This window comes from Neophocaena asiaeorientalis, unplaced genomic scaffold (assembly GCF_003031525.2).
Source record: "Neophocaena asiaeorientalis asiaeorientalis breed wild unplaced genomic scaffold, Neophocaena_asiaeorientalis_V1.1 scaffold4, whole genome shotgun sequence".
NCBI classification, from domain to species: Eukaryota; Metazoa; Chordata; class Mammalia; order Artiodactyla; family Phocoenidae; genus Neophocaena; species Neophocaena asiaeorientalis.
In genome coordinates this window covers 2,370,233-2,397,169 of record NW_020173682.1, presented here as the reverse complement: position 1 = coordinate 2,397,169, position 26,937 = coordinate 2,370,233, and the positions used below count along the sequence as shown (strand labels likewise).

The window sequence follows — 26,937 nt, the reverse complement described above, 5'->3', positions numbered from 1 at the left end:
AGCCATAAAAGGGGAGATCGACAGTAACACAATCATAGTACGGGACTTTAACACCCCACTTTCACCAAGGGACAGATCAAACAAAATGAAAATAAATAAGGAAACACAAGATTTAAATGATACATTAAACAAGATGGACTTAATTGATATTTATAGGACATTCCATCCAAAAACTAACAGAATACACTTCCTTCTCAAATGCTCACAGAACACTCTCCAGGATAGATCATAGCTTGGGTCACAAATCAAGCCTTGGTAAATTTAAGAAAAGTGAAACCGTATCAAGTATTATTTCTGACCACAATGCTATGAACTTAGATATCAATTACAGGAAAAAATCTGTAAAAAACACAAACACATGGAGGCTAAACAATACATGACTAAATAAGCAAGAAAACACTGAAGAAATCCAAGAGGAAATCAAAATATACCTAGAAACAAATGATAATGAAAACACGACGGTCCAAAACCTATGGGATTCAGCAAAAGCAGTTCTATGAGGGATATTTATAGCAATACAATCCTACCTCAAGAAACAAGAAACATCTCAAATAAACAATCTAACCTTACACCTAAAGCAGTTAGAAAAGAAGAACAAAAAAAACCCAAAGTCAGAAGAAGGAAAGAAATCACAAAGATCAGATCAGAAAACAATGTAAAACAAATGAAGAAAACAACAGCAAAGATCAACAAAACTAAAAGCTGGTTTTTGAGAAGATAAACAAAATTGATAAACCATTAGCCAGACTACCAAGATAAAAGGGCAGAAGACTCAAATCAACAGAATTAGAAATCAAAATGGAGAAATAACAACTGACACTGCAGAAATAGAAAGGATTATAAGAGCTTACTACAAGCAACTATATGCCAATAAAACAGACAACCTGGAAGAAATGGACAAATTCTTAGTAAAGCACAACCTTCCGAGACTGAACCAGGAAAAAAGAGAAAATAGAAGCAGACCAATCACAACCACTGAAATTGAAACTGTGATTAAAAATCTTCCAACTAAAGCCCAGGACCAGATGGCTTCACAGGCGAATTCTATCAAACATTTAGAGAACAGCTAACAGCTATCCATCTCAAACTCTTCCAAAATATAGCAGAGGAAGGAACATTCCCAAACTCATTCTACAAGGCCACCATCACCCTGATACCAAAACCAGACAAAGATGTCAAAAATAAAGAAAACGATAGGCCAATATCACTGATGAACATAGATGCAAAAATCCTAAAGAACATACTAGCAAACAGAATCCAGCAGCACATTAAAAGGATCATACACCATGATCAAGTGGGGTTTACCCCAGGAATGCAACGGTTCTTTAATATATGCAAATCAATCAATGTGATACACCATATTAACAAACTGAAGGATAGAAACCATATGATCATCTCAATAGATGCAGAAGAAGCTTTCGACAAAATGCAATACCTATTTATGATAAAAACTCTGCAGAAAGTAGGCATGTAGGGAACGTACCTCAACATAATAAAGGCATATATGACAAACCCACAGTCAACATCATTCTCAGTGGTGAAAAACTGAAAGCATTTCCACTAAGATTAGGAACAAGACAAGGTTGCCCACTCTCACCACTATTATTCAACATAGTTTTGGAAGTTTTAGCCACAGCAATCAGACACAAAAAAGAAATAAAAGGAATCCAAACTGGAAAAGAAGTAAAACTGTCACTGTTTTCAAATGAGATGGTAGTATATATAGAGAATCCTAAAGATGCTACCAGAAAACTACTAGAGCTAATCAATGAATTTGGCAGAAAAGCAGAATACAAAATTAATGCACAGAAATCTCTTGCACTGCTATACACTAATGATGAAAAATCTGAAGGGAAATTAAGGAAACACTCCCATTTACCATTGCAATGAAAAGAATATAATACCTAGGAATAAACCTACCAAAGGAGACAAAAGACCTGTACTCAGAAAAGTATAAGACACTGATGAAAGAAATTAAAGATGATACAAACAGATGGAGAGATATAGCATGTTCTTGGATTGGAAGAATCAACATTGTGAAAATGAGTATACTAACCAAAGCAACCTACAGATTCAATGCAATCCCTATCAAACTACCAATGGCATTTTTCACAGAACTAGAACAAAAATTTCACAATTTGTATGGAAACACAAAAGGCCCCGAAGAGCCAAAGCAACCTTGAGAAAGAAAAACGGAGCTGCAGGTATCAGGCTCCCCAACTTCAAACTATACTGCAAAGCTACAGTAATCAAGGCAGTATGGTACTGGCACAATATAAATCAATGGAACAGAAAGTAAAGCCCAGAGATAAACCCATGCACATATGGTCACCTTATCTTTGATAAAGGAGGCAAAAATATACAATGGAGAAAAGACAGCCTCTTCAATAAGTAGTGCTGGGAAAACTGGACAGCTACATGTAAAAGAATGAAAGTAGAACACTCCTTAACACCATACACAAAAATAAACTCAAAATGGATTAAAGACCTAAATATAAGGCCAGACACTATAAGACTCTTAGAGGAAAACATAGGCAGAACACTCTATGACATAAATCACAGCAAGATCCTTTTTGACCCACCTCGTAGAGAAATGGAAATAAAAACAAAAATAAACAAGTGGGACCGAATGAAACTTAAAAGCTTTTGCACAGGAAAGGAAACCATAACCAAGACAAAAAGACAACCCTCAGAATGGGAGAAAATATTTGCCAGTGAAGCAACTGACAAAGAATTAATCTCTAAAATATTCAAGCAGCTCATGCAGCTCAATATCAAAAAAACAAACAACCCAGTCCAAATATGGGCAGGAGACCTAAATAGACATTTCTCCGAAGAAGATATACAGATTGCCAACAAACACATGAAAGGATGCTCAACGTCACTAATCATTAGAGAAATGCAAATCAAAACTACAATGAGGTACCACCTCACACTGGTCAGAATGGCCATCATCAAAACGTGTGCAAACAGTAAATTCTGGAGAGGTTGTAAAGGGACCCCCCTTGCACTCTTGGTGGGAACGTAAATTGATACAGCCACTATGGAGAACAGTATGGAGGTTCCGTAGAAAACTAAAAGTAGAACTACCATATGATCCAGCAATCCCACTCCTGGGAATATACCGTGAGAAAACCATAATTCAAAAACAGCCGTGTATCACAATGTTCATTGCAGCACTATTTACAATAGCCAGGACATGGAAGCAACCTAAGTGCCCATTGACAAATGAATGAATAAAGAAGATGTGGCACATATATACAATGGAATATTGCTCAGCCATAAAAATAGATGAAATTGAGTTATTTGTAGTGAGGTGGATGGACCTAGAGTCTGTCACACAGAGTGAAGTCAGAAAGAGAAAAACAAATACCGTATGCTAACACATATATGTGGAACCCTGAAAAAAAAAAAAAGGTTCTGAAGAACCTAGGGGCAGGACAGGAATAAAGACTCAGACGTAGAGAATGCACTTAAGGACACGGGGTGGGGGAAGGGTAAGCTGGGACGAAGTGAGAGAGTTGCATGGACATATATTCACTACCAAATGTAAAATAGATAGCTAGTGGGAAGCAGCCGCATAGCACAGGGAGATCAGCTCAGTGCTTTGTGACCACCCAGAGGTGTGGAATAGGGACAGTGGGAGGGAGACACAAGAGGGAGGGGATATGGGGATAGATGTATACTTATAGCTGATTCACTTTGTTATACAGCAGCAACTAACATAACAACGTAAAGCAATTATACTCCAATAAAGATGTTTAAAAAAAAACACCCTAACAACCTGATTAAAGAATGGGCAGAGGACCTGAATAAACATTTTTCCAAAGAAGACATACAAATGGCCAACAGGCACATGAAAAGGCGCTCAACATCACTATCCACCAGAAAAATAAAATCAAAACCACACGGTATCACCTCACACCTGTTGCACTGGCTATGATCAAAAACACCAGAAGTAAGGACTGCTGGTGAAGATGTAGAGAAAAGAGAACATCTATGCAGTGTTGGTACAGTCAGTATGGAAAAGAGTATGGAGGTTCCTCAAAAAATTAAAAATAGAGCTACGATATGATCCAGCAATGCTGCTTCTGGGCATATATCCAAAGGAACTGAAATCAGGATCTCAAAGAGGTATCTGCATTCCTATGTTCATTGCAGCATTACTCACAATAGCCAAGAAATGGGAAAAGTTAAGGGTCCGTCAAGGGATAAATGGGTAAAGAAGGTGTGAGGCAGAGATAGAGATACACACACACATGAATAGTATTCAGCCGTGAGAAAGAAGGAAACCTTGCCCCTGTGACAGAGAAGGACAAATACCGTATGATCTCACTTATACCTACAACGTCAAACTCAGACACAGAAAACATCTGTTTAACAGATGTAAAATGAAATAACCGACAAGTAAGTACGTAGCTTTGGTCACCTTAGTATCATCGTGGCCACCATCACTCAGGTAGGTCTAGAAAACTGTATCAGTACCACCATCCCCAGTTATCAGTAATATCACCCTAGGGTGACAGAAGTCTGGAAAAGTGACCACCCTAAAGCCAAAATTCTATGTAAAAGAATAAGAAATTGCCTCCTAGATACAAACTGAGGGACATGAAAAAACCTGCCTACCAAAAACGGGGTGGGGAAAGAATTCCTCCTTGGGCTTCCCTGGTGGTGCAGTGGTTGAGAGTCTGCCTGCTGATGCAGGGGACACGGGTTCATGCCCCGGTCTGGGAAGATCCCACATGCCGCAGAGTGACTGGGCCCGTGAGCCGTGGCCGCTGAGCCTGAGCGTCCAGAGCCTGTTCCCCCAAAAAAAAAAAAAAAAAAAATTGCCTCAAAGCCTGTGTGAAGCCTTTTCAAGGTATTGAAACATATATCTCACTGGCCTAACACAGCCCTTGAAATTACCATCAAAACATTTACTTATCAAATATTTACTGAGTTCCTACCAGGTGTAAAACTCTGTGCTACATAGTATGGCTCTAAAGGTGAAAGATGCCGCTCCAGCTCTCAAGATATGACAGTTTAGTGGGGATACAGAGGACAACACGATAACACGAGGCGCTGGGGGCCTGAGACAGCATCAGAGGAGGAACAGTGCTGACGAGGTGCGAAGGCAAGACAAGCTTCTAGTAAAGATGAAGCTAAGCTAAGAGCTGAAGGATAAGCAGCAATTAGCCCGGCGAAGAGGGCTAAACGTTTCAAGGATATGCTCTGCAAAAAGCACCTACTGAAATGTACTTGTGTTTCTGGAGAGGCGACATTTACAGCTACAGCACGTCAGTAGCCAGGCCCTGGAACACAGCGCGGGTCCTGCACGGGGGTCTCGCATCCAAATGGCAGAAGAGGACAGAGCAGCCCCCAGCAAACAGCGGCAAGGTGCTCTGGCTCTACAGCACGTCATGGTTTAAGAACCTCCCAACAGAGAATCTCACTTCCAAGGATAATTCCTCAAGGCTCTGAACTAAGAATGTATCCCAAGTAATCTCCAGTAATGAGACATCCAGAGAAGCATGTGACATGGTAACAGAGGACTAGCTGGGACAGAGGCGGCACTTCTGGCTAATACTAAAGCATCTGAGAGGTTCCTATATATACTACTCGAGTACACTGGCTAACTTCTCAGCAATACCTACCTCTACTCACTTTGATCTAATTTTAAAGCAGCATGTTACTCTCCTAATAGTTGCTCCCTACCAATTTCTATGTAAGGGTATTCGCTTTTTACCAAACTGAGACTTAAAAAGAAAAGAAAAGAAACAGAAGTCCTTGGACAAACAGAGTTAGAGCTAACTTTTTCCTAAGCTACATGACCCAGTAGGGGGCGCTGTTTTCTTGTCGCTGCTGTTTGATGCCTGTAACAGGCTTCAGCATCACCATCCTTCTTAAGGTCACTTCAGAATACGAGTTGTGACCACAAAATCATGTTTGACAATCCCCAAGCATCCCTAGAGTGTGACTCTTTGGAGGATGAACAATACAATAGTGAGGGCAGTATAGGAGCATTCTGGGCAACTCCAACATTGATGGAAAGGTCCCTAGAAATTGTACCTGTGCCACCAAGAAACTCCTGTTGTGAGTCAGAACATCATGACCTCTGGAGTTACACACTACTGAATTCTTAAGCCTACCTATTCGATCCAAAGTGATGACTTCAGCTTAGATGCCCACTGAAGTAGAAAAGGCATTTATAAATTATGAATAATATAATGTATAAATATAATCATTTACATGATAGGGGCATTCTAAGTAAATGACCAGATCAATGGGCCTGTCATTTCATATTCAGCTACTCGCCCCATGAACCACAGGGGTGTACAGCTTCTTGTACTGTCTCTTTTCATGTGGTTTATCATGCTGTGATATATACTAAATTCCCACACAGGGTAAAAAAAAGGGAATATTTGTCTTTAAGAGACAGCCCAGAACTATAAATTCTAAAATAATAACCACAGGAACATTCAGCTTTTATGTGAAATTTGTGTAAAGCATTAAATTATAGTTATCAAAATAAATTTAAGTTACATTGAAGTTCTTAACAAATATTATCACAGACTCGGATTAAAACAAAAGAAATTATGATGGAAGGAATATAAAACACACAAAGCTAAAACCAGAATACAGCAGTTAAAGGACTCAATAGGACAGAGGGCTGGCATGCTGGCTAGGACTGCAGCACTGCAGGGGGCTCCTACAGAACCCACCTGCCACCACAGACGGGGCTGACCATCTGGCATCAGTGATGACACCTACCCTGGATTTTTCTTATCCATTTTTTATGATTACAGACGACCAAGGGCACCTGAGAGTTTTAACAGCACTAAAAGCAAACAAGAGCCAATGATCACATTACTTGGGGTAGGAAGCCTGAGCCTGCTGACTAGGAAGGGCTGGGCTGGCAGGCAGCACGGCTCCTTGGCTGAGAGAAGACAGCTGCTCTGGGGGAAGGCTGTAGCTCTGGGGCTGGCTCAGCTGCGCGCTCCCTGCGACCAGGTAGGCACCGCTTTGAGGAGGGCCCGGGTACACCTAGGACAGTCGGAGACAAAACACATTAGGGTCCCTCGGATTTCAACAGCCATGCGTTCACTTACAAAAGAGCAACGATTACATCTCTGAAATGGTTTTCTGAGTTCCTTCTGGTGACAGGCATTTTATTTTTTTATGTAGATTTTATTTATTTATTTATTTTTAATTGGGGTACAGTTGCTTTACGACAGGTGTTTTAAAAAGTGCTTTTCAGTGAAGTGGGCTTCTGATGATTTTTGTTTTCAGGGAAACATTAGCTAAACTCGTGTCTGTCTCCGTACAGAAGCAGTAAAGAAACTTACCTTGAAATTTTATACTAATATAATCCCTCTTTCCACGTTGATACTGTATCTCCCTAAAATGAACCCCCAAATGCTGAAGAAGAGTGTTTGAATTCACTGCATTACAGCAACAGTCTGCATTTGTTTCCAGGCATCTACACAGAGATATATCTCCTAAGTTACAGCTTACTGAACATAGAGCAAGCTATCCTCCTAAAGCAAGGTCAGCAGACTTCTTTGTCCAGGGCCCAGACAGTAAATGGGGCAGGCTTTGTGGGCCATGTGCGCTCTGTTGAAACTACTGGGCTCTGCCCATAGAGAAAGCAGCCAGCAACGATGGAGAAACGAATGAGAACGGCTGTGTTCCAGTAAAAATTGATTTTAAAAAAGAGGTGGGAGGCTGGACTTTGCCCTTGGGCCATTGTTTGCGTACCCCTGCACCTAAAAACTATACTTGTTTTAAGCTAAAGAGATTAGTCTTAAGTGCCCCCCGAATCTTAAACACACATAATATTCTCATTTTCTGTAGTATCCATTAGATCCTTCCATTTCACATGTTTGAAAACAGAACTCCACTGTCCAGGGAGTGAGACTTGTAGCAGCTGTTAGGACAGTAACACACTCATCAGGAAACAAAATTAACAATCATCTGAAGGCTGTGTTAAGCCACACGAGACTCACTACACACAGAATCCAAAAGGTCTTCATTATGGACGCAGCTAGTCCAGTCCTCACAAATACAACTGTTTGTACTTTGCGAATTGAACGTGAAGGGTTTCTCTTTGTCTGCTGGCTCACACTGGCATCAAGACTCATGGGTAGGTGTCATCCAGCCTCACGTTTCTCAGGCCTGGCTGCTCTTCTCCAGGGTTCTGGCCCCTCACTCCAGAAGTGGACTGCGTCAAAAAAAAATTCATCTGCACAAAGTTTATGCTACCCTACATGGATGAAATGCTGTGTCTGACTAACTACTCCCTATACCCTGAACTGAGTGAGTTTGTGGGAAATGGGCTCTTGAAATAGTTGCTGGGCATGACGAGAGGAAAAAGCGCTCTCTGTTGCATTACACACATTCTCATGTAAAGGAATGGAAAAAATGCAGATTAAAGAAAGTCACTATAAAACTGAAAATGGTAGATACAAGAATTTAGTAATAATTAGAAATTTTACTCAGACAAAAATTGTAGTTCTTAACTAGATAACTAGATATGAAGCTTTAAAAATATACAGATGTTTGGGCCTCATGCCTGGATTCAATAGGTCTGCGTAGAGTCAAAGTATCTGTTTTTTTTTTTTTTTTTTTAAAGCTTGACAGTGATTGACGTGCACCCCTGCAGAAAAATAATTTTTTAGAACAAGAACTATTATTATAGCTAGCATACTACACATTGTATTTGTCAAGTGAAAAAATCTTTTTAACTTTATTTTTACTACAAACATCACTTTTAGAAAGTTTCACTTTCTACAAAAACACAGCTACTCCAAATAATCTCAAATATACTTGAGAATTTAAAATGAAATACTTGCATTTTTAAAAGCTTACCTGAGAACCAGAAACACCAGATGACTGAATATAATACTGCTGATTCTGTAATTTTGCATACATGGAATACATTGGATCTTCATTCATTAACTTGGTATACAAGGACAGGGCCTCCATCACTTTAACATTGAGCTCTGAGAGTTCTGAATGTTTTCTGAAATATTATACAATAATGTGACACATAACTGCTATTTAAATGATATAATGTTCTAAATAATAAGATGCATCAAAATAGCAAAAATGGCAAAGAGTGGTGTAAGTAGACATTATTAAAAATTTAACCTTGTAATGAAAAAAAAAAAATCCTATAGCCTAGCTCCAAAGCAACCAAAACTGTTTCAGATTTAGGTGCTGTACTGGAAGGACTCTAGCTTATTGTACTTGACTTTACCTCAAATATCCAGGTTTCCCTCATTAATAACAGATAGGTCATGTGTGGGCCCTGATGATGCCACTTACAGCAAATATGATTATAATAGTTAACCCTTATTTTTAAAACAGACTAACATAATGAAAGTCAAGTAAATCCTCATTTAAAAGCGGGAGTGGGGGCAGATGGGTCTAATTTTAATTCCCACATCAAGTAGAAAACAAGTGAATGAGAATGGCCATATCTTTAAAATGAAAATAAAATAAAATACAAGGCAGCTGTATTCCAATATGCAGTTTAGAGAGATCTGTGGAGAAGAAGGTACACGGTACAGACGGAGCGCATGTTCTTTTACCTGTCAATATCTTCCAGCTTCTCATCAATGAGAGGCCCCATCTGGTGACACATGGCTAAGATGACAAGATTTAAAGAAATATAAGAAAATGCAGCAAAAGAAAGCAACTCTCTGATGGATATTCATGTAGTTTAAGGAATAAAAGATCTAATTTGGAATAATAAAAATTCTATTAATTAACTTAGCCCACAGAACCCAAGACTGATTTTCCTAGCTATTTATAAAATCAGTACTTTAGATTGACTGTATTGATCTCAGAAACTTTTAATACCAATTTTCATTTTATAACATTTTAAACGTTGAATAAAATAATTTGGGTAGAAAAGTATACAAATTTGAATTCTACCAAATGTTCAATTAAACTGCATATAAACGTGAGACTGGTCACAGAAGAGTCAGAAATGTTAACATTGTTTATACCATTTTCAATTTTATTTAAATATAAAACCACTCTGTAACAGAACACTAGATTTAATCCTAATTATTCTTTATTTGCAAGGGAAATGGAAAACAAGGTTTACCTTCAAGATGAAGTAACTCGGGAAGATCTGGTTGATCATCACTGGGATCCGTACTTTGCAACATCTGTAGCAGTTGGTCCATTTTATCCTACAGAAATTAAACTGTTACTATAAAAGGTAACAAATCATTATGCAACAATACCTTCTCACTTCATTAGTTAGATAGTGGCTAATCCTGTAATGCACAGATATGAAGACTTCAATTTCGCTTCTATGTATTTACTGTCCGTGTATTCTCTTTACTATCATGTGAAGTCAGAGCCCTTTTGAAACGGCTACCAGAAATTCTTAGATGAGAAGAAATAGAGCAACATTTAAACTTACAACATGTGAGTTCTTTAATCTCTTAAGTCATGCTAGTGGACTTCTGTGGCACTTTGTTTAGGGGCAGCTGTAGTCTTGCCATGCTGACAGGTGTAACCTCTCTCTCAAGCTGGCAGTACTTGTGACTAACAGCTCCGTTACTACTTCTCTACAAGGGAGAATACAGCAGCTGTTTCAGTAAGGCACAGCTCAGCTCTGGTACAGCTGTTCTTCTAAGTAGCACCAGAAGGATTTACTCTACATTCTCTTTCCACCAATGCTTCACTTTGTCATCAAAAAAAGGAGGAAGATTTATGGCTTCTCTATTTTCCTATGTGAAAGGCTGGAAGGCATCTCAAAGCAAAGACTCAGATCTATTTCAGAATCTTTTGCTGTAAGACCAACAGAACTAATGAAGGCATCATTACATAAATACATCTATGCATTACATTAGTAGAGATGTAACTGTACGTAAGTTTTAAAAAACCAAAATATAGATCTCATGTACCAAAGAATATTACTGTAATAATTACAAACTTTTCTCCATTCATGGTTTTTACATGGTTATGCTACTGAGTATAGTTACTTAGGTAAATAATTTAAAGAGTACCAATTCTAAGCAAAGTAGTTATTTATACCAAAACAAAACTCTATACTCTGTACAGAAGGATAACAGCTTGAGAGATGAATTAATCACTAGAGAGTGAAAACGACACACGTATATTAAAACACTCTTCTGAAGTCAAAAGAATTCCATATTAGAAATGGATATTATTTTTCAACGTAAAAGATTCACAATTTTCATTTTACGTAGTCTGAAAAAGAAGGCACATGTCAGAAAAGCTTGCCTACAGCCAAAAAAAGGAGAGGGGAGTAAAATGAGAGTGAGAGTCAACTAACACGTGGATAATTTCTCTTCTCTTTGTTTACAGAATTCTACAACCTATTGGAAATTGTCTACTATCAGAGAAATGAGGTTTCTAGACAGACCGCTAGCATGCATTTTCCGATGGAATGCTACAGCCAAACCTAACTTTCCCTGACGCCAGTACATTCTCTGGGGGCTCTCAGCACAGCTTCTACAACCCGTTTCGCTAAAACAGCGCTCTTCAAACTTTCTGCTTCTGGCTCCTCTAAAAACAGGCTAAAAACCTACAAATCCCCTCACATAGTTTAAAGATGACATCTCATTTTTCATCATTAGTTTAAAATGTTACAAAGAATATAATTTCCAGAGCATTTAAAAATAAAAGTCACACACGACCTAGAGGGGTGGGATGGGGAGGGTGGGAGGAAGGCTCAAGAGGGAGGGGATATGGGGATATATGTATACGTATAGCTGATTCACTTTGTTATACAGCAGAAACTAACACAACATTGTAAAGCAATTATAATCTGATAAAGATGTAAAAAAAAAGTCACACATTCTTTTGAATATACCCAAAAAGTCTCATTATAATAGTGTTTGTAATAGCAAAAAACACACAAAGAACTGAAAACAACCTAACCATCCAACAACAGAATAATGAAGTCATGATAAGTCCATTCTATGGAATATGAAGCAGGAATTAAAATAATGAGGTACAACTATAAGCACTGACATGGTAAGAATGGGACTAGGGAGGAACTTTCCAGGAGAATCTTTGCTTCGTCTGTATTGTTTGAAGTTGTGTAACAACAAAACACATGCATTAATCAAGTACTGAATTTTTTTTAAATAAGAGAAGAAAACCATTGCAACTTCAATAGTGAATTCAGTATGATACTCTCAGGCAGGAAATCACTCACTTCATCAATGTAGGCTTGTTCCGGCTCTGGTTCTATTGTTTCTACCTGAACATCGTCACTAAATTGTACCGTCTTCTTCTCCGTTTTAACTGTAAGACATGTAACATTTATCGTTTCCTTATAAATTTAAATTTTTATTTAAAAGCACTTTAAGGAGAGAACTTGGATTTTTCTTGTATTCCCTTCAATCTGAGAAACTCAGTTTAAGGGATAATTTGGTTGCAGATTTAGGCAACCATGACAGAACATGACATTATGAAATTCTGTGAAGACTTCTTAATTTTTTCTTCTAAAGATTTTATGTTTCCCATAACAGATACTTCACTAAAAATAAGAACTGTATTTCTGGAACAAAGATTAATCACCTATTACATATGAGAGTTTAGTAAACTGCTGAACAGAAAGCAAAGTTTTACAATGGCATAAATGAATTCTGCTATTGAAAATAAATCCTCTTTTCAAATTACCAGTCCTTTCAAAGAAAAATCTCCACACTTTTCCACAGGCCACGCTCTTTCAATGTAATGAATTGGGAAGTTAGCTATATATTCCCCTCACGCCACTCAGTCTTTTTTTTTAAACTAAGGGAATGACACCCAGGCCAGTGGAGAGCTTTACAAGTGGCCTTGGCAGGGATCTGAATTTTCCACTAAATCAGTCTGCATTTTTTAGTTACATTATTCTTGCAACTGAAAAGGTGGTTATTAAGGGATCTGCAAACCAGAAGCACGTATTTCTCTTGCTCAACAAAGCAATCTTTAAAAAGATTCGATGTAACATTAACCAGCAAATATAAGGTTATGATTAACATAGTAATTAATCTCATCCAAAGTAATACTGAGAAACACATACAGCTTTAAAGGAATGAACTTCCTTTTTGGATTCTTTCATCCTGATATCAATGTAGTCAATCAGTATTCATAAAAATTAAGAATCAGGGGGATGGGAAAGGGGCAGAATTAAGGAAGGGAAATAATATTAATTAAACTATTAAATATGCTTAATGGAATACTGCATTTCCCCCAATGAATCTCCAATACAATCCTATGAGATATGCCCATCTTGTAAATGAGGTTAGCAGTGGCTTAGGAAGATTAAGAACGCTTGCGTAGGAGAAAGCTAATAAATGGCAAAGCCTGGATTTGAACGCCAATCATTCTAGCTCTATTAGCCCACACTACTGGAATCTGGCCTGTGATTTTACTCCGAGAACAAGAAGTCATATTACTTATGTATTCTATGCTATAGAATATAAATGGAAAATAGGTTAATTTCCAATATAAGGAATACAGTCATCCCACACAAGTCACCATAAAGTAAAACTCTACATACAAAACCAGTTTCAGCTGATTTCACTTTCCCATGGAAGAAAAAGAGCCATATGCTATACATATTTTTCCTTTCGTATCTTGAGCTATTAACAAGTAGAAAGCTGGGACAGCACTGCATTGGCTGCTACCCATAAGAAAACACATGGTAGACTTCACATCCTAACAGCTGACCATGCACAAGTTTGCAGTGCTTTTTCTCTCAGGGACTAATACTATTACTTTGTATGTATGTGTATGTTTGTGCGTATATTATGTGTATGTGTGTATAAATAATATTTTACACACACACACAGATGTGTTTATGCATATACATATATAAAATACAGTGCTTGCACGAAATCTTACTGCCTCTCCAAAACGAAAACAAGCTAAGGAGGTCAGGCACTTCTAATTGACACATTCAGTGAAATGGGCTTGTGTTTGCTCATAAAGAACGATGCTACAAGGATCTTGCTAACACTCATTTTCCAAGCCTGAGAACTGTAACTCCACGTATAAGCTCTGATGCTCTGGTTTCTCTTTTACATGGTCCAGAGTGAACACATGAAAATAACTAGAATATTCATTTTAAGGTTACATTTCTATATAATGGGAAAAAAAAGACGAGATGGCTACTTTATCTACCTGAGATCTTGGATCTCCTCTTGAATGGAAGTCCAAGACAATTCCATCCTTTCCAACAGCTATTTCAAGATTAAAAAAAAAAAAAAAACACAAACCCAAAAATCAAGCAAAAATCCCCCACCACCATCAGCCCAGATTAAAAAGTTAGCACGCTATGCACCGCCATCTAAACAAGGTTCCACAGGACGTTTTCTGAGTTTACCAAAGAGAACTTTATTAAAGGAATGGGTATCACAATCTGTCCCTATAAAAGTGACACAAGACATCCCAACAATAACTAGGAGAGGGCATTACTTTATCAAAGATCTGTAACATCTGGTCTGTTATTAAAGCCTTCTCTTGAAAGAGAAGCATTTTTATGTTTTCAAAGAAAAGTGTATCTTTACTGTTAATACACAGACACTTGCGCTTCATTTATTGTATAAACATTTATATAGTCTGTATTCTGGATAAGATTCAGTACCAAGAACTGTTGGAAATAAAAAGACAACTGAGACAAAGATCTTTTCTTAAAATTCCTGTAAACTAAAACTGACCAAAGCAGATCGTGAGTTATAACTTTCTTTGATCTCTTCTACCTGGCTTTATAGAAAGATGAGATATTTTGCCAAGATAACTGTAGCTTACTAACTTACTTACAAAAAAACTCTTAAAATTCTAACCATTTCAGTCGCTACAGAAATCTTTATAGATTAGAACATATTTCTGTTTCCTTAAAAAGAGGAAGGTTGTGACTTAATCTCGATGCCACAAAATCATCATTATGAAGATTCATTACCGTATTGCCTAGAAGTACAGTGAACTGCCTACCAACATTCCGATAGACTGCTGGCAGTTACACGTCCTGCAATGATTACGCCTGCCAGTAATATCACTTTTCCTCCTTCGCCCCACTTTCTAGTCTGTTTCTCCTGGTCAGCAAAGGTTTGAAACTCAAAAAGTTATTGACATGATTCGTTATGGCTCCTTCTGAATATCTGACATGGTGGCTTAGGAAAGCTATTAAGTTGCTAAGAGGCCACTGCTTCCAAATTTGGGGCTGGACACTAGAGAAATGAGCTAACCTTTGAATAGGAAGAACTCTCTATAAGGTTACACTGCATTTGTCACCCTTTCATCAACTGATGATACCAAAAATACATAATGCATAAATTCTATAACACTTCTTAATCTGCATTTTTACAATGACATATGTATACATACATACATATCTATGTGTGTATATATATACATATATTTTTTTTTTTCTTAAAGAAAAGTCCATAGTCTGTCTTAAGTTAATCTTGGTAGACAGGTGATTTCAATTCTTAGATGATTAGATGACTCCTCATAAATAATCTGACTGGGGAGCTGCATTTTTAATAAACACCTTGGAGGTACTAACTTTGGAGAGTCTCTGCTCCAGAAAGCTGAATTTTAGAGAGAATTGTGGATCATCATCCATTGACAGGCTGGAAAATACTTACTCATTTCTGGTTCAGCAGTGAGATCCGCAGTCACAAAATTAGAGGGGAATAACCCCATGCCTTGATGGGTTTCACCCTTCCACCAGTTGGGGTCACTAAGAGAAACAAGAAAGAATGCTTTACTATAACAAAGAACTTTTATTTCTATGTATCTTTACCTTTTATAGTGTTTAACCTATATTATTACCAGATCTGAAGCTCACAACAATCCAATGGAGGAAGTGAATGTATCATTATTACAAATTAGAGATGAGGCCTCAGAGAAGATAAGATGCTATTAAACACACAGTTCTTTCTCATATTCTGGAAGGCTGGCGAACGCTTCGAGGATCTAGTACAAGGCTCTGAACTCTCTCCCTCAAACAGAGGTCCCCACACTTGAAAACTGTCAACTTCGAATGGTTCATAGGCTCCCGTGTGAGAATCCTTTATAATAAGATAGACGGTAGGCTCTGAATCCAGACCTCCATTCCTTATCAGTGCTCTTTCTAGCACACATTAGGAAACTTTCCCCCCCACAAGAGAAGACACATGACAGTAACACCATTTACAGCACAAAATGTTCACAAGGAACACACTCCCGGGTGCGTACCCACGCTAACCACTGGATCCCCAGCACCTAGGATAAGGAAAGCTAGCAAGTGCTCAATAAATACTATTTGAATGAATGAATGATCAAGGTTTTGTGCAACTTCCAGCAACCAGCTCAAACTTTACTTCATTTTCTTCCATTCAAGAAAACATATTAGTATGTAAGTGTGATAGTATAAGAAAAATCTTAAATGTATTTGAATTGATCTTTAAAAACCACATGCAGGGACTTCCCTGGTGGCACAGTGGATAAGACTCCATGCTCCCAATGCAGGGGGCCCAGGTTCAATCCCTGGTCAGGGAACTAGATTCCACGCGCATGCCACAACCAAGAGTTCACACACCACAACTAAGGAGCCCATGTGCCGCAACTAAGGCGGCCTGGAGCCACAACTAAGGAGCCCACGTGCTGCAACTAAGGAGCCAGTGAGCCACACTGAGGAGCCCGCCTGCTGCAACTAAGACCCGGTGCGACCAAATAAATACATAAATATTAAAACGAAACAAACAAAAAAACCTAATGCATTTATCCGACCTCAAAAACAAAGATTTAGGCTTCCCTGGTGGTGCAGCGGTTAAGAATCCGCCTGCCAAGGCAGGAGAGACAGGTTCGAGCCCTGGTCTGGGAAGATCCCACATGCCGCACAGCAACTAAGCCCGTGCACCACAAGTACTGAGCCCGCGCGCTAGAGCCCATGAGACACAGCTACTGAGCCCGCGTGCCACAATTACTGAAGCCTGTGCACCTAGAGCCCATGCTCCGCAACAAGAGAAGCCACCGCAATGAGAAGCCCGCGCACCGCAATGAAGAGCAGCCCCCGCTCGCCACAACTAGAGAAAGCCCGCATGCAGCAACAAAGACCCAATGCAGCCAAAAATAAAAATAAACAAAATAAATAAAAATTTATTAAAAAAAAAACTGCCAGGTCAGCTCTCCCTTTAAAAAAAATAAAGACTTAAAAAAAAAAACTTGCGAATTTTAGCACTTCATTATGAGTCATAATCATCAGTAACAACTAATTTTCAAGTAAACATAAAGCTGTAGTAAAAAAACAGATGCACTGTACCACCTCCCCTATGATATAACGTATATAACACCATGTAAAATGAATTTGTTCCACACTGATACACTATTCTGTGCAAATAAATTAATTCAATATATTTTGTATTTCTTATAAATTCCATATATATACATATATATATATTTGGTGTATTTTCTAAAATCCTAACCTTTTTTTTTTTACTAATTTAACAATCTAAATTATAAGATGGAACCAAAAATGAATAGAGTAAACTAGGCCTCCAAGACATATAAAACCCATTTAAATGATAGACGAGGAAAACTTAAGCTACAAAATACGAATCCAGACAGTATGACACAAGCAAAGCAACCGACCGTCCTACAGAAAAACTACCTGCGTCAGTATTTGATTTTATTACGTTTGATAAGGCATTCAGCAAGAATAATATGAAACACAGAATATGTTATATATTTTCACGTGAATGTTCAACTTAATAGTAACCATCACCTGTCATCAAGAACTGTAATAATTTCTCCAGCTTTAAAAGTAAGTTCGTTATCTTCAGCAGCTTCGAAGTCGTATATAGCACGAACTTTTCGGCCTTCGTGTTGGTGGTTAGTTAAGAGATTCGATGTGCTTGGATACAAACTGGAAAGGGTGGTTGACTGCTGCCTTTGTTCCTTCAGCGACAACTCAATGGCTGGAAAATAATGGGTTTAAAAAGACCCCAGATGTTAATATATCCAGCAATCCTAAGAAGTACAAAAAGATATCTGAAGGTAAAAAGTATTCTTCTTCTAATAATGTAGAGGGAAACTACGACATATCCTGATATAATATATTGAACAAAAATAATGTCATCAATTTTATTCATTCATTCACACTGAGAGCTTAAAAAATAAATAAACTAAAAAAAAAAACCGAACAGCATGATGACTATTTTTACTGAACAGGTACAATTTTAAATATTCTGGGTAATAAAAAGACATAAATCAATTTTGTTTAATTCAGCTGCAGATATTGTATATTTTCTTTCATCTTTTCAATGTATTTCTGTAGCTTAAGTTTACCAAATAATAATCAAAATCACTTGGGAAGTCCAAAGTCCCAAGCTTGAGTCCTTCACTGGGGGCTTACTAAATAGGAGTCTCAAAGGAAGTATCTGAGAACCTACATTTTATTGTTCCAAAGGTCATTCTCAGGTAATTAGTCTAAGAACTGGAATTTGGAAATAACTACAGTAAAGTCTCACCTAACAAATCCCCCAAAATAGATTTCAAATGTGTCTGCTCTATCTCCTCCCCTAATACAGGCCATCACCATGTGTCACACAGGCTCTGTAACATAATCTTAATGAATTGACTACCCTGCTTTCAGTGCAACACATAACCCCGTCTTCCCTTCCATCTCTGTTCTAGATGAATAAAAGACCAGATGGGAAAACAAAACTTTAAAATTATCATAGAAAAATATCTTTCAGGATCCTGGGGGAGAGGAAACTATCTTAAGACATTAAAAAAAACAAACCCAAAATCATAAAAGAAAAGGAAAAATTTTGACTACATGAAAATTTAAAACCTGTTTAATAAAACATGTCATTATCAAAGTTTAAATTGTAAGCCAAAACCCAAGAGTAGATATCTATAACAGATATAACAGGCAAAAGATTAATATCCAAAATAAAGATGTTCTATACATCATTATTAGAAAAAAAAAATAGAAAGAGAGACAATCAGAACAGCTAATAAACGTTCAAAAAAGGACTGAACCTCACTAGCAATCAAGAAAATAAAAATTAATAACAATTAGGTATCATTTCAAACTCATCAGATTCACAAAAATTAAACTCTGACAACAGAAAATGTCATGAGTCTAAAAAGAATAAGTGAATAATAAAAGCCTTCATACACTGCTGATGGAAAAGAAAATACTATAACTATTTAGCAAAGTTAAAGATGTACCTACTCCATAAGCCAACAATACCACAAAACAAAATCTCTCTCACACACACACACACACACACACACACACACACACACACACACAAGGTGGACGAGGATACTCAGTGCAGCTTACTTGTTATAGTGAAAAAAAAATCAGAAAACCCAGCTGTCCATCAGTAGGAGGATAAATTACAGCAGATATTTATTAGTTCACTGGAATATTACGCAGAAGTTAAAACAGATGAACTTGATATACATGTCTCATTATGAACAGATCTCAAACATACTGTTGCATGAAAAAAACAAGTTGTAGATGATACCTAGAGTACACTATTTATGAAAAAGAATTTGTTGGACACAAAAAAGTATTTGGTATTGTTTATGGACACATAGATAGTGTAGTAAAAACACTATAGAAACATAGACTGAACATACATACATGATAGCAGTTACCTCGGAAGAGGAGAGGAAAAAAGTGACACTGAAGAGAGGAATAAAGGAGAACAAGTAGATTTCAACTTTAGCTGTGAACTCCTATTTCTTTTATTTTTAAATATCTTGGGGGAAAATAAACATCGAGTAAAAGACCTATCTTCTTTCCATGATCAGGGACTTAAAAATGTACCTTTCGCTAAATCTTCTTCTTCTTTTTTGTTAGCCACAGTACCAGGATCCTTGGCTACCAGAGCTGGGCTTGCTTTTGCTTGTTCTGCAGCCTAACACACAAAAAAGGAAAATGATATTTGAAAGTTGTTCTCAAATTTTCCTACCCCCAACTAATCTAAGAACTCACAAGACCCTTCCCATCAATCCACCACAGACTTCTGAACAAGAAAGAAATCTGAACCTGAGCAGCCTCCTCTTTGAAAGGAGCCAGAGAACAGGTAGAACTGGAGAAAACAGACTGAGAGAGTTTGTTTTCTTAGGGTTAACAACCTAGCCACACTCTCCCAGGTTTGTGTGAAGAGGTTAAACTAGAAGCAGACACTATGCAAACCAGAGAAGACAGACTAGAGGAGATTTCAACAAAAAGGGGTTGAGAGTGGGAAGGAGATGACTACTTTAAAAACAAGCAGTTTAAAATTTTTTAAAATATCTATTCAAGAGTTTTACTGTTTCCTTCCAGATCAAAAGTCAGGATATTATCTTTAGGAATCCAGATTGATATACAGCAATACAAATGCTCATAAAATTATACTATTTTCGGGCTTCCCTGGTGGCGCAGTGGTTGAGAGTCCGCCTGCCGATGTAAGGGACGCGGGTTCGTGTCCCGGTCCGGGAATGATCCCACATGCCGCGGAGCGGCTGGGCCCATGAGCCATGGCCGCTGAGCCTGCACGTCCGGAGCCTGTGCTCCGCAATGGGAGAGGCCACAACAGTGAGAGGCCCACGTACCGCAAAAAAGAAAAAAAATTATACTATTTTCTAAATCAAAATACTAGCAGTTAATTTTGACAATATATTACTGTCCCTCTTAAACATATTTTGTATATAAGGTAGTGTACAAGTAAATAAATACATACATTGATTCACACTTACAGAATTACAAGCTTCTAAAGTCTTAATGGCTGCTGAGTTTTTGTGTGGCCATCGAGGCCAATGAGAGACTCCAGCCTCATTTTTCAACCATTCTATCAGTTACCAGAAACTGTTGGCGCGCGCGCGCGCGCACACACACACACACACACACACACACACACACACGCTGTGACACACGTTTGCTTCTACTCATGACGTCCTCCCCTCTGGCTCACTGTACTCCATCCACATTGGGTGATTCAACCCACCAGTCAGTGAACAGCTGAAAATCACTTTCTCAGTGAAACGTTCCTAAACCCTCTCATTAAGCCTTCCCTCCTCTGTGCCCCTCTGGTAACACTTTTAAACAAGGTATTATATGATTCGGGTCGTTAAGGACAGTTAAGGACGCAAGCTGGGGAATCAGGCTAATGGGGAGTCAGGCTAATGCGGTTCAAACCCCAGATGCACCACCTTCTAACACATGAACCCTGAGCGCCTAAAAGCCTCCTCTGGCCTCAAGTTCCTCATCTACGAAATGAGGACAACAATGGCCCACACACCACGGGCTGTCATGAGGATTAAATCAGCACACGTAGCTTCCAAAGTCAGATGCAATGAAGGTCATTCAGGGTTTAAATCACAAGTATATAACGTTGTCTCCTGGGCTTAAAATGTATGCAGAGGTGATACGTGCCATACATGTGATAACTACAGCACAAAGGGTGCTGAAGTAGGGAGTAAATAAACTCTCTACAGTTGCAAGGTTTCTACATTTTACATGAAATAATTCGCTATTAACTCAAAATAGACTGTGACAAGTTACAAATGTATACTGTAATTTCCAAAGCCATCAATTAAGAAAAATGAAATTCTAAAAAATATTCAAATTACCAAATGCATAGCACTTAGATCACTGCCCAGTACATAGTAACAGGCAATAAATCTCAGCTCCTATTATAATTCTCTGCTTACATGTCTGTCTCCATAACCAGGCTGCATGTTCCTTGAGGGTATATGGAGCTAAATATTACAAGAGCTCATAAATGATTGTTGAGTAAATGAAAGGCAAAATATTCAACATTATAGTAAATACCGTGCAATAGTCTTCACTTAATATATTTATAATGTCAAACAAATACACAAGGCATTTATTTTTAGAAAAGCTGATTAGAAGAGAGCTTTTGTATTCAGTGAATAGAACTTCAAGCACTCTCAATCTGACCCACCTCTAGTTGTAATCTTCCTTAAATAAAAATGTTTTAATCATCATACACTTCTGAAAATTGAACGTATGCTTCATCAGAGACAACCTTTATTGTTATATATGAATTTTTTTTCACAATTTGTGAACTTCACAAAATAGACATATTGATCTTTTGTGGTCTGAGAAGGGATCTCTACTGGTCAAGTAGGAAGTGCAGAAACAAGCTATATTAAGCCCTACATTCCTGAACTGCTCTCTTTTCAAAGTTCCTTTCTATCATCAGGTTCCAAGTATAGCAACGCTACTTGTCTGATTAACCAGTCATACACAGTAGCAGTGCCAGCATCACTTCAACCTCAGTGTCCAAAGTCAGTGCTAAGAGAACCACAGCAGCAAGAGTTAGGTGACTCAAGTATCACTTTTCTTAATATTTTTATATTATTTTCTTCTGTACTTGGATGAAAAAATATACTTTAAAAAATTCTCGTTTCCAGAACCTTTTTAAAAAGTATGCTAACAAAGGTCTAGTCTGATTAAAATGTAGTAACAGCTTAAGCAACTAAGTGACTGTAAGATTTGGAGGGACTTCTGCAGTTGATCCCAGATGATAGATTTTTTTTTAATTAAACATGAAGCTCTTTACAAACATGGTTTTCAATGAAAACCTCTTCAGAAACTACTATTAAAAAAATCACCATTCTACCTCATCATAGGTTACTTTATACGCATTTTACATATTTCTTGTGGTTGAAAGACAGCAACTGTAACAAAATGAGCTTTCACATATTTTATAAGATCTAGATGCAAAAAAGAAAAGTACCTCTTAACTTTACTATTGCTGATCTACACCCTGAATCTTTTCAACAGGAGAGTAGTCTCACATCTACACCAATTAGTACGTAAACGCTCTTGCCAGTGTTCACTCCACTTCTTGTCCTTCGAAGCCTAGTCCGGACAGACACATATCTACTAACCTCAATATCAAACGGAAGGCAGGATCGTGTAGTGGAAGGAACACTGGACTGAGAGTCAGGAGGCCTGTGTCCTAGTTCCAGCTCTGTCAACTACTAGCTGTGGCCCTGGGCAAGTCACTTAACCATTCTGGGTCTCAGTATCCTCATCTGTAAAATGAGGGGATTAGATTAGAGGATCACTAGAGCTGTTCCCACAACTATCTGAGATTCTAGGTTAACCAAACAAAGCTACGTATCAAATGGATCAGTGACTCTTCTTCCTTCTCTTACAGGGACTGAAATGCAGTTTTGTTCCTTTGTGGACTGAAATGCAGTTTTCACCTGCACTGAAAGCTGTCCTCAAGAGTCGTGCTGCTCAAAACAGAGTCATCGGGGGGCCTGTTAAAATGGACACAATGAATCCACTGCTATGGAGGCGCATTTCCACCCGTGAATGAGATGTTATAGTTCTCACAAGCTTCCAGGTGGTGATGATGATGGCCAACCAACCACATTGTGAGTCACAAGCTCTGGAACAGGTTCTCAGAATACAGAACCTGCCATTCCACTAAGCAACTACACTCTTTGGTTCTCCATAGTGAGTCTACTCTTCGATAATTAAACATTGCTTCTATTGTCAAGGATATCTTATTATAAGATATCTTGGATTATTCTGCATAAAATTATTCCTTAATTATACAGATTCGAAATTATTCTGAGGTAGTAAAAATGAGCTATCAATTATGAATGACTACTTCTCAAAGATGTAATTTATCATTGTAAAACTATTCATAAGCCAAATATTTTCAAATAAGAAGAAAAATATCCTCTCTTCCTTTATCTCCAAAATATATTTCTAGGTTTTCACATCTCAAGAGTACCTACATAAATTAGAAGTGCCTTGGGAAGAAAGTCTAGATAAGTCTGGATGAACCACTTCATAATTCCCTTGAAATGGTCAAAACCCTGAATGGGAGCCCTCTACAACTAAGAGTTTTCTGCTCATGCTTGCACATCACTCATTATATTCTACCCCAAGCCATACAGTGAGGAAAGACAGTGCAGTAAGTTACCACACACTTTACGCCTACTTAGTTAGCTGGGCATCCTAAAGGATGGTTACCGGAATAGAAAAGGAATAAAAGAGATAATCTTCCATTTTTCTCCTATATGACGTAAATTAGAGATTGAGCTCATTACATAAATAATTTTTTTTTAAGGCAAGTTAAGTCTTTCAGTCAATCATATTTATTAGGAAAAAGAAAGAAGACACGTAGGTGCTGGCCAGCTCTTAAGGGGAATTTTTCTTCCCAATGACCCCCTTTTATCTCCCTACCATTTTTTAATACAGGTGCTCATAAATTTCATAATCCAAAGAACCTCTAAACACATCCTTAAATTTTAAGGAAACCTGATTTTTGAGCTGTCATTCTTTGTAGATAAAATTACAGCACGAAGAGCATTTAACAAGAATGTCAGTATTACCTAATAAAGCAATTTTGTCTGTAGTATTAAAATTATATTAAAATTTTTTTAATTGCAAAAACGTTAAATGAATTCATTAATAAAGAGGGAGAAACAGTGGGGAAATAGAAGTTGGAACACATTAACATTCCACTATATTTTTCTGGCAACTTTATATGCAAGATTATTATTATTAACAAAAATTCCTCTGGAGTATTAAAAACTACCTGGGTTTGGAGGAAAAAAAGAAAAACTCAAATAAACATAGCTACTTTAGAGAAACGAACTGTAGCACACACACAAATTTATATAAAATACCTGAGAGCCAATAGCTGGAAACGTAACACCTTGTTCCTTAAGGTTCTTAATCATTGCTGATATTAGACTAAGTTGTGGATCATTCTTAAACTCATCCGTCCATTCAACCATAAGAGCCTTTAATTTTTCACATACTTTAGGATGACCCTTAAAAATAGAGAAAATAAATTAATAAAAAGGCACTAATTTCCTGGCAAATGATTTAATACAGATACCATAAATATAAAACCTATAAAGTGTTGCAGATCTCTTTTTAAATCATAAATTATCCCTAGCTATAGATGACACATAAGAAAATACAGATAGTTACTAGAAATAAACTTGTTTTATTTCCACACTATGAAAAAAAATAGATGATACCATCACATACCTCATAACATATTAAGACATTAGATATATAGTAACTTATTCTGGAGGTCAGAAAGACAGGACTTTTCAGAGTATTTTGCAACTAAGCAAGTGTTGTCTATGAGGAAGACATAGAAAAGTTTGTTTTCTTTTTTGCAGACCAATGAAAAATAAGTTGGAAAGAGAGAATAAATAGTACAATTCCCTTATTCCTAATTCCTGACTTTTAATGTGCATGGCTGTGTTTTTACCCAGTTACTTAATTATCTGAGGCCTGGCATGAGGTCTACTATATGCCGATATTCCTGGAAACTTCATTTCTTCAAAATAACATTTCCCCCTTAAGTATAAAACCAATATGTTCACTGTAAAATATTTGAAAAATAAAGAGTTCTTTCTCCTATACGCAACTGTTTGCTTTTTAAAGTTGTTCACGTTACTAAATACTGAGTACAAATCTTCAATTAAGGAAAATATTACATTAGAATCTCTTCATAAACCGTTGTACATTTTGATGGCCATTCAGGACATCAAAAGAATGGTAAATAATTAGCACAAAATACCTAAATATAACTGAATAACTGAATAAAGCAGAACAGGAAAAAATTATCACATAACCATGTTCTAAAAGGAGTACAGAATTTTAAATTCTTATTTATGTACTATTTCCTACTAAAATCTGGAAATACTCATTTTTTCCAAAAAACATGAAGCATTTTCCCTTTTAACACTTAAAACATTTTTATATATAATTATCCCCCCAAAAAAAGGCCAGAAATAATTACCTTTAGAATGCATGAATTTTTACTGAGAAAACTCACATATTACTTAGTAAATTAAATTTTTTTAATTCCTTAAATTGCTGGATTTGAATTTTTAACTCTACATTCAGTTAAGTAGATGACCTCTGTGACTAAAAAAAAAAAAATGGTTATAAAAACTGTGCCTGAAGTAAACTGGTACCTCTTATTCAGAGAAATACACATATTTTTCATCAGAAGAAAGGAATGGTGAAGAAAAGAGGTTAAATATATTCTAATTTGGCTTGACCAAAACCAAATCTCCAAGTTATATAAATGTGTAGTCTCTTCAGCAAAACCTAACATGGACTTATACATGGGATAGACATAGCCTAGAAAGAGTTAAAAAAAAAAAAAAAAAAGCACAGACTAGTCCTTTGTGATTTAAAATGTGAAGAACTGAACAATAAAATATATGAAGAAAGAAGACAGTGCTAATTCATTTCTAGAAATAATGTGCCTTACCTTGTTTAATACGTTGCTTACTTCACTAGCAAAATCTCTTGAACATACTTCTAAGTGAAAAATTTTGCCACAATTTGATACACACGCTCCTAGAAGCTAAAAGTATAAAATAGGGAGTTAAAAGGGCTCAGTTTCGGTAGACAATTTTGCAGTAGATCTTGAAATGAAACCACTCACAGTCAGAGCCTGCATAGCAACATGAGGATCTTTATGGTTCACCCTCCTCATAATAGACCGAAGACAATCTTTAGGTCTAAAAAATAAGAAATGTAACAATTAGTAATACATTTTACTTTTTTCCCCCTTAACTATAAAAGGCAATAGACTATGATACAAAAGGGAGAATATGGTAGAGAAGTTTAATTCTTACTAATGACACAATTGAAAAACTGTACACTAAAAAGTTCCTTTAAATTTTTCAAACAAAATTAACAGGCTCTCTTCCTTAACGATCATAGATAAGGCATTCTGGGCTAATTCTAGATGGAAAGTTTTGAAAATAAAATGACAGACCAAGACTTCCACTTCCAGTCACGATGGAATAACTGGAACCAGACTTACACTCCTGTTGTAAATAATTAGAAAACTGGAAAAATATATTTAAAATACATTTGGGACATCAGGCCACAGGTAGCGCTGAATGATGATCTCTAAGAAAGAACACAAATTAGATAAACAGACATCTGCCTCAACTTTCTAC

At 37.2% G+C, this 26,937-nt stretch overlaps 1 protein-coding gene across 2 annotated transcripts in view; it reads right to left on the bottom strand.

Annotated features, from left to right (window-relative positions):
- Positions 1-26,937, bottom strand: part of STAM (signal transducing adaptor molecule) — a 67,915-nt gene that overhangs the window by 8,749 nt on the left and 32,229 nt on the right. For both annotated transcript variants that reach the window (XM_024750102.1, XM_024750103.1), the window contains 11 exons: positions 26,415-26,490; positions 26,238-26,333; positions 24,625-24,771; positions 19,790-19,880; positions 17,729-17,921; positions 15,609-15,703; positions 12,188-12,276; positions 10,097-10,184; positions 9,576-9,630; positions 8,851-9,004; positions 6,854-7,026 (listed from right to left, as the gene is read on the bottom strand). In XM_024750102.1, the coding sequence (XP_024605870.1) occupies positions 6,854-7,026; positions 8,851-9,004; positions 9,576-9,630; positions 10,097-10,184; positions 12,188-12,276; positions 15,609-15,703; positions 17,729-17,921; positions 19,790-19,880; positions 24,625-24,771; positions 26,238-26,333; positions 26,415-26,490 (1,257 nt within the window). The remainder of the gene's footprint in view (positions 1-6,853; positions 7,027-8,850; positions 9,005-9,575; positions 9,631-10,096; positions 10,185-12,187; positions 12,277-15,608; positions 15,704-17,728; positions 17,922-19,789; positions 19,881-24,624; positions 24,772-26,237; positions 26,334-26,414; positions 26,491-26,937) is intronic.